The sequence below is a fragment of the Capra hircus genome, chromosome 5, assembly GCF_001704415.2.
Source record: "Capra hircus breed San Clemente chromosome 5, ASM170441v1, whole genome shotgun sequence".
Lineage (NCBI taxonomy): Eukaryota > Metazoa > Chordata > Mammalia > Artiodactyla > Bovidae > Capra > Capra hircus.
Window position 1 is genome coordinate 118401019 of NC_030812.1, and position 9081 is coordinate 118410099.

General features: G+C 48.8%; 1 protein-coding gene across 1 annotated transcript in view; it reads right to left on the reverse strand.

Moving 5' to 3' along the window:
• TTLL8 (tubulin tyrosine ligase like 8) overlaps positions 1 to 8541 on the reverse strand; it is a 66570-nt gene extending 58029 nt beyond the window's left edge. Inside the window, exons 1-3 of the mRNA XM_018049079.1 lie at positions 8160 to 8541; positions 7445 to 7617; positions 3359 to 3496 (exon numbers count right to left, since the gene is read on the reverse strand). Of these exons, the coding sequence (XP_017904568.1) occupies positions 3359 to 3496; positions 7445 to 7617; positions 8160 to 8541 (693 nt within the window). The remainder of the gene's footprint in view (positions 1 to 3358; positions 3497 to 7444; positions 7618 to 8159) is intronic.

Sequence of the window (9081 nt, forward strand, 5' to 3'; positions counted from 1 at the left end):
AGTGCAGAACAGAAGGGAACTAGAAAAGGGCAACACGGAGGACTTCTAACACGAGAGGGAACATGCAGCTCTAAAAGGAGCCAGTCCACAAGGAGGCAGGAAAGGGGAGGAAAAAAGAGCAGAACCCGAATGGAGGAGACCCCTCGGGAATATGCCAGCACTGTAATTATGGACAAACACGCAAAATGCTCCAGCGAAAAGGTAGAAGTGCCAGACTACGTCTTTTTCTTATCTCAATCTGTGCTCTTCACAAGAGAAGATCAAAGGTACAAGCCTACAGATAGGCAGAGAATAAAGTGATCCAAGTATGAAGCAGAGAAAGCTTTGCGACAAATATACGTCACTAAAGTAAAGAAAAGCATTGTACAATGTGAAGCAAACATTCACTTGGCATAATACATTTGTCTGCACCCATCAGCAGAACTGTAAATTACATACAGCAAAAACTGGGAGAAACACAAGCAGACAATTCCACAGTTATGCCAGGAAATTTAACATGCTTCTCTCAGTAAATGAAGGAACACAGAGACAAAACAAAAATGGAAACAAACCCCTCAAGTCTGGAGGACTTGAAGAACTCAAATGAAAACCTCTTCCCTGATGACTGTGAACAGAGCACTCTACACCAACATCTATTTAAATTAACAAAACGCTGGGCAGAAAGCAGGTCTGAATATATTTCAACAGAAATATATACCAATTACATTCTCAACCACAGTTAATCAAACCAGAAATCAGTAACAAAATAACCAGAAACAACCTTCTTTACTGTTGTTCAGTCGACTGCTTAGCCATGTCCGATTCTTTGCGACCCCAAGGACTGCAGCACGCCAGGCTCCTCCGTCCTCCACTATCTCCCAGAGCTTGCTCAAATCCATGTCCATTGAGTCGGTGATGTTATCTAATCATCTCATCTTCTGTTGTCCCCTTCTCCTTTTGCCTTCAATCGTTCCCAGAATCAGGGTCTCTTCCAGTGAGTCAGCTCTTCACATCAGGTGGCCAAAGTGGAGTTTCATCTTCAGCATCAGTCCTTCCAACAAATATTCACGGTTGATTTCCTTTAGTATCGACTGGTTTGATCTCTGTGCTGTCCAAGTCTTCAAAAGCATCAGTTCTTTGGCCCTCAGCCTTCTTTATGGTCCAACTCTCACATCTGTACACGACTACTGGAAAAACTGTAGCTTTGACTAGATGGACCTTTGTCGGCAAAGTAATGTCTCTGCTTTTTAATATACTATCTAGGTTTGTCAGAGCTTTCCTTCCAAGGAGCAAGTGTCTTTTCATTTCATGGCTGCAGTCACCATCTGCAGTGATTTTGAAGCCCCCCAAAATAAAGTCTCTTACTGTTTCCATTGTTTCCCCAACTAAAGTGATGGAGCTGGATGCCATGATCTTCGTTTTCTGAATGTTGAGGTTTAAGCCAACTTTTTCACTCTCCTCTTTCACTTTCATAAAGAAGCTCTTCAGCTCCTCTTTGCTTTCTGCCTAAGGTGGTGTCATCTGCAAATCTGAGGCTATTGATATTTCTCCCAGCAGTCTTGATTCCAGCTTGTGCTTCATCCAGTCAGGCATTTTGCATGATGTACTCTGCATGTAAGTAAGCAGGGTGACAACACACAGCCTTGATGTACTCCTTCCCAATTTTGAACCAGGCCATTGTTTCATGTCCAGTTCTAACTTCTGCTTCTTGACCTGCATACAGGTTTCCCAGGAAGCAGGTAAAGTGGTCTGGTGTTCCCTTCTCTTTAAGACTTTTTCATAGTTTGCTGTGATTCACACAGTCAGAGGCTTATTATAGTCAATGAAGCAGAACTAAATGTTTTTCTGGAATTTCCTTGCTTTCTCTATGATCCAGCAAACGTTGGAAATTTGATCTCTGGTTCCTCTACCTTTTCTAAACCCAGCTTGTACATCTGGAAGTTCTCAGTTCACATATTGCTGAAGCCTAGTTGGAAGGATTTTGAGCATAACCTTGCTAGCATGTGAAATGAGTACAACCGTGTAGCAGGTTGAGCTTCTTCGGCATTGCCCTTCTTTGGGACTGGAATGAAAATGGACCTTTTCCAGTCCTGTGGCCACTGCGGAGCTTTCCAGACTTGCTGACGCAATGAGAGCAGCACTTTCACAGCATCGTCTTTAGGATTTTAATAATCTACCAGTCTAGAAATTAAGAACCACACTTTTAAGTAACCCACTATCAATGAAAATAGTCCAAACTGTTAAATACTTTGAACTCTATCTCATCAAAAATACTACAAAATGAAATCTACTGAAATGCAACTAAAGCAGTACTTTGAGGGATATTTGTAGCCCTAAACGTTTATATGCCTTAAAGTCTCAAAAGAAAATCTCAAGTTGAATCTAAAGGTTGAATTCTATTTATAGGAAACCCCAGTAAGGACAGTGATAGGAAGCGCGGAAAGTTCATCCGTGGTTGCCAGGATCTGGGAATAACTAGGGCAAGCGGCGGCTTCCGAGAGGGCGGCCGTGCTCTGCGGCCGACGCGGGCCACATGTGCCCCCTGCTCTGTGCTTCTCTCCAGGCACATTTTGCCCATCGCAGCCCCAGCTGCGCACTTGCGGCCCATGCACTCTCACGTGCGCTGTGCTCCGGAAGGACATCAGGGCCGAGTGCGTCTCCACATGTCACCATCTGTTGGATCCCTCGTGCTTCCCCACCGTCCTGGCCTGAGCGCGGCGAGCGCACGAGAAAGAAGAGAATCCCGTTCTCAGAGTGGAAGCTGTGGAACCATCTGAAGAATGCTTGCCCTTCCTTCAGTTCAGTTCCGTTCAGTCGCTCAGTCGTGCCCGACTCTTCGCGACCCCATGAGTTGCAGCACGCCAGGCCTCCCTGTCCAGCACCACCTCCAGGAGTTCACTATTCCCCCCAAATGCTCCCATTCTGACGAAAGGTGGGCCTCTCCCTTGGGGACGCGGGTGGGTGTCCCCGGGGCCCATACAAGCACCAGAGCTCCTCTTACACACAAGCGCTATCGCCACGTCACTTGGGGGCCTGGGCCGAGGGTGGGATGGTTTGTGCGTCACTACGAGTCTATCCCTTGTCTGAGACGTGTGTCCACAGCTGCAGTCACATGAGGGGGACACAATGGCCATGTGGTTGCACGAGAGATTTCTACCGTGTACGTGTCTACACTTTTTGCATTTTAAAAGTATCACTTAGTTCAAAAGTAAGGGTGTAACATAAAGGAACTCTGGCACAAGCCTCACGCTGGGGCCAGGACTAGGGGCATACCTCAGTCACAGGGCACGTCACAGGCTACGGACTCGCTCTACAAACTCCAAAATGAATCCCATTCTTAAAAAGAACCCGTCCCCACTGAGCCCCAGAGAGTATTTACCTTGATTGCCTTGTCTGTTAGTTGTTTTGCTATTTTGAATCTGTCTAATCTGGGGGAAGAAACCAAGTCTTGGGAAACTCCTTGTTTTAATTCTGTAAAAGAAAACCACACGTGAAGGCAAAGGCAAGACCAGACCAGCTACATTCAGACTCAGGAGACACCAGTCTGATCCCTGTGTTCAGCCCCCCGTGGCACTCAGCCGGCCCTCAGAGACATTTCATAAACTTCCAAACGTACATACTTAATAATAAGTCTTCAAATATATGAAAACACAAGTGGACAGAGATTTTTTTTTTTAAAGACATAGAATATTCAAATTCATATTGAGATACTTCAGTGAACCATTTGTCTCAGTAAAGGAAGGGCTGCCCAGGTGGCGCTAGTAGTAAAAAACCCGCCTGCCAATGGCTTAAAGCTCAACATTCAGAAAATGAAGATCATGGCATCCGGTCCCATCCCTCCATGGGAAATAGATGGAGAAACAGTGGAAACAGTGTCAGACTTTATTCTTTTGGGCTCCAAAATCACTGCAGATGGTGACTGCAGCCATGAAATTAAAAGACACTTACTCCTCGGAAGAAAAGTGATGACCAACCTAGATGGCATATTCAAAAGCAGAGACATTACTTTGCCGACTAAGGTCCATCTAGTCAAGGCTATGGTTTTTCCTGTGGTCATGTATGGATGTGAGAGTTGGACTGTGAAGAAGGCTGAGCACCGAAGAACTGATGCTTTTGAACTGTGGTGTTGGAGAAGACTCTTGAGAGTCCCTTGGACTGCAAGGAGATCCAACCAGTCCATTCTGAAGGAGATCAGCCCTGGGATTTCTTTGGAAGGAATGATGTTAAAGCTGAAGCTCCAGTACTTTGGGCACCTCATGCGAAGAGTTGACTCATTGGAAAAGACTCTGATTTTGGGAGCGATTGGGGGCAGGAGGAGAAGGGGACGACCCAGGATGAGATGGTTGGATGGCATCACGGACTCGATGGACGTGAGTCTGGGTGAACTCTGGGAGATGGTGATGGACAGGGAGGCCTGGCGTGCTGCAATTCATGCGGTCGCAGAGAGTCGGACACGATTGAGCGACTGAACTGACTGAACTGAAGGCAGCAGACGTGAGACAGGAGTCCGAGCCCTGGGTCAGGAGGATCTGCTGGAAGAAGGCGTGGCAACCCAGGCCAGCATTCTTGCCCGGAGGATCGCGTGGACAGAGGAGCCTGGTGAGCTACAGTCCACAGAGATGCAAAGAGTCAGACAGGACTGAAGTGACTTAGCACACGCTCAGAAAAGGAAAGCATAAACAAAGAATCATTAAAATATAGCAGATTTGAATCAATCAGCCGTAAATGACACCCAGAAATCAAATCCATGGCTGAGGACACATTGTCTCTTCACACACCTCTTCCAACACAGATCACATACTGGGCCACAGGGCCTCCACAAACTTCAGTGGATCAAAATGATACAGATTAAATTCTTTACCACTGAAGGAAACTAGAAATTAATAACAAAATGGTAACTAGAAATTTTTCTAAATGTTCAAAAGTTCAGTTCAGTTCAGTCGCTCAGTCATCTGACTCTGCAACCCCACCGTCCGCAGCCTGCCAGGCCTTCCTGTCCATCTCCACCTCCCGCAGTTTACTCAAACTCATGTCCATTGAGTCGGTGATGCCATCCAGCCATCTCATCCTCTGTCGTCCCCTTCTCCTCCTGCCTTCAATCTTTCCCAGCATCAGGGTCTCTTCCAATGAGTCGGCTCTTCGCATCAGGTGGCCAAAGTATTGGAGTTTCAGCTTCAGCATCAGTCCATCCAGTGAATATTCAGGACTGATTTCCTTTCAGATGAACTGGTTGTATCTCCTTGCAGTCCAAGGGACTCTCAAGGGCCTTCTCCAACACCACAGTTCAAAAGCATCAGTGCTTCGGAGCTCAGCTTTCTTTATAGTCCAACTCTCACATCCATACATGACCACAGGAAAAACCATAGCTTTGACTAGATGGACCTTTGTCGGCAAAGTAATGTCTCTGCTTTTTAATATGCTGTCTATGTTGGTCATAGCTTTTCTTCCAAGGAGTAAGCGTCTTTTAATTTCACGGCTGCAGTCACCATCTGCAGTGATTATGGAGCCCCCCAAAATAAGCAGCACATTTTAGAAATAAAGCATGGCTCAAAGGAGAAATCAAGTGGAAATGATGAGGACTGTACAGAAATGAAAATATGGCCCACCAAAGCATTAGAATATAAACAAGATTATGATTAGAGTTCTAAGAATACAAAGGTTGCTAATATTTGAAAATCCATAACATAATCCATTGATACAGTAAATAAAAATATTCAGAAGAAAACATGATTAAATGTAACAACTGTTCATTTTAAAACTCTCAGTAAACCAGGAATAAAAGGGAACTTCCTTTCAAACTTATAGCAGCAAGAATTTATGGGTGTTTAATTCATAATTTTTGTGAATGACAACTTAGAACATACTACTTGTACACTTTAAAGGGAAAATATTAACCAATGGGGCTTAGCGGAAGGTATCCTGGTGAACCTGGATCCATTTAGGACTTCTGTTATAGAAATATAAATTCAGTTCTAAAATGAAAATTAGTATTTTTAATAAATTTGCCAAAGAAAATCTGACAGCTAAAGAAATATGGAAAAGTAAATCCTGGCTTTTTGTTTTGCTTTTAAAAAAACTCATAGCAACATCATACTTCATGGTGAAACACTGAGCACTTTCCTCTGGAGTTCAGAAACAAACAAAGATGTCCACTCTATCACATCTGCTCAATGCTATACTCAAAGCGCTAGCCCATGCAGTAGCGCAAGAAAAGGAAATAAGAGGCATAGAGACTGAGAAGGTCTGCAGGTGATGACTGTGTATGTAACACATTTAATTGTTAGAATTAGTAAGTATATTTACTAAGGTCACCAACCACCAAGGCAGGAAAATGAACTCAACTGTATCTGTATAACTATCACGTCATGGGAAATAGACGGGGAAACAGTGGAAACAGTATCAGACTTTATTTTTTTGGGCTCCAAAATCACTGCAGATGGTGACTGCAGCCATGAAATTAAAAGACACTTACTCCTTGGAAGGAAAGTTATGACCGACCTAGACAGCATATTCAAAAGCAGAGACATTACTTTGCCAACAAACGTCCGTTTAGTCAAGGCTATGGTTTTTCCTGTGGTCATGTATGGATGTGAGAGTTGGACTGTGAAGAAGGCTGAGCACCAAAGAATTGATGCTTTTGAACCGTGGTGTCGGAGAAGACTCTTGAGAGTCCCCTGGACTGCAAGGAGATCCAACCGGTCCACTGTAAAGGAGATCAGTCCTGGGTGTTCTTTAGAAAGACTAATGGTAAAGCTGAAACTCCAATACTTTGGCCACCTCATGTGAAGAGCGGACTCATTGTAAAAGACACTGATGTTGGGAGGGATTGGGGGCAGGAGGAGAAGGGGACGACAGAGGATGAGATGGCTGGATGGCATCACCAACTCGATGGACGTGAGTTTGAGTGAACTCCAGGAGCTGGTGATAGACAGGGAGGCCTGGCGTGCTGCAGTTCATGGGGTCACAAAGAGTCAGACAGGACTGAGCGACTGAACTGAACTGAGAGACAATTAGAAAATGGAACTCAAAAATGCCATCCACAGTAGTGTTAAGCATGGACTATCTGGGAGTGATTCTAACAAAGAGGTGGTACATACTTGTAACTAAAAGTGGGAACCTTGCCGACAAGATTGAAAGAGTTGATATTCATGATCAGGACACTGAATACTAAGATATTAATTCTCTTCCCATCTAATCTATATATTCAGTGGAATCACACAGCAGGACTTGTCTGTGTGTGTGTGTGTGTGTGTGTGCGCGTGTGTGTGTGTTGGGGGAGGGGTAAATTAATAATTGATTCTAAAAATGCAAAAGTCCAAGAAACCCTGAACACATCTTGAAGGAAAAAAAAGAGAAATTGTGACTTATGAAGTTACTGGAATTAAAGCAGGTGGTTTGATGTTAGAATAGGCAGATAGATCAACAGGACAGATGGAGGCATCCAGAGCCTGAACTTGACAGTCACTTTCAGGAAACCCAGGGCGAGGGGCCCAGGACAATACTGACTAGATTCTGCTCTTCGCTCCCCTTCCAACGACGTGGGCTCGGATGGCAGCCTGTTCGGTTCACCTGGCTCCATCCCTGCTTCAACCTTGGCCTCCGGCACCTCGTCCTTGCTCCCTTCCACCACCTGGGCCCCTGCAAATGGGTATAAGCACAGGATGGAAGGAGGGAGCATAGACTGGGTGGAGGGGGGCAGGAAGGGGAGGTGTGAGCAGGCCCGGGAGTCTGGGGTGGAGGAGGGATTCTGGGGTTGGGTGGGCAGGGCTGGGGTTGGGGAACAGGGCTGAGGTGGAGGGAGAAGTCTGGGGTTGGGGGGCTCTGGGGTTGGGGGTCCTGGGGTTGGGGGGGTCTGGGTTTCAGGGGCAGGGCTGGGATGGAGGGGGGAGTCTGGAGGGGTGTCTGGGGTTGAAGGGCAGGGCTGCGGTGGAGGGGAAAGTCGGGGGTTGGGGAGTCTGGTGTTGGGGGGAGTCTGGGGGTTGGGGGACAGGATTGGGTTGGGGAGACGCAGGTCTGGGCCCCCAAGGGCGGGGTTCAGAGGTGGAGGGCTGGGCGGGCCTGGAGTTCTAAAGGAAGGGTCGGTCTGGGGCTCCACGGGGGTGGTCTGGAATCCCGGGGGCGGGGGCGGGGTAGGGCAGACGGCGGGCCCAGGCCTAGGGTGCGGAGGGAGGCGGGCTCACTGCTCACCCGGGCCTGTCTGCGTGCCCCCGGCCCCCGTCGCGCTGTCTCGCGTCCTGCGGTTGCCCCGGGCGACGGACCCCAGCGGCGCGGCGCATTGTGCACCCCGGGGGCGCCAGCGGCGGAGCCGCGCAGGCGGGGCGCCGCTGCCGGCGCGGGGCGTGGGGCTTCGCGGACGCCGGGGCGGCGGGGTGCGGCGGGGGCGGCGGCGGGGGCGGCTCCGGCGCGGGCGCGGCCCCGAGCGCGGCGGCGCGCGGTGGGCGTCGGGGGCGTGGGGTCCCACGGGCCACGGTTGAGGGCACCTAAGCGGCGCTCCGGGCGGGGGCTGCAGTCTGAGACGCGGCCGCGGCCGGCGTGGGGACCGGGGCTCGGGGCACGGAGCATGGTGTCCGCGGGGAGGAGGGCCCACGAGTGGCATGCGCCCAGCCCGGGGTCACGCAATCCCACCTCGCGCGGTGTCGGGATCACACAGACCCGCCTTGGCAGTCAGAGCGCCCCCAAGTCATAAAGACCCCAAGGTCACACACTTGGGACCCCGCCCTTGCAGGATAAGCCGACCATCCAGGTCAGGCTCCGCCCCGCTTAACATCCAGTGTTTCTCGGGAAGACGACCACAGCCCTCCAGGAGCTGTGCCGTCTTCGCTGGGTCACTCGTGGGGCCTGAGGTGCCGCCCCGGGAGTTCCGAGCACCAGCCAGCATCCCGGCCATCCAGATGTCCAGCCTCTCTGGTCCAGCATCTTTGTAGAGGGAGGGGTGAATAGGAAAGATCCACCTACCCCAACAGTGCCTTGCTCCTGGTAATGTTCCAAAATCTAGATGTCATCTTTATTTGGTTTAAACATCTTTATTTTGCACTTAACTTCCCAAGATAACCCCAAAGCGAGGCTCTGTGCCCATTCTGTGGGGGAGGGGCCTGGGGGGGG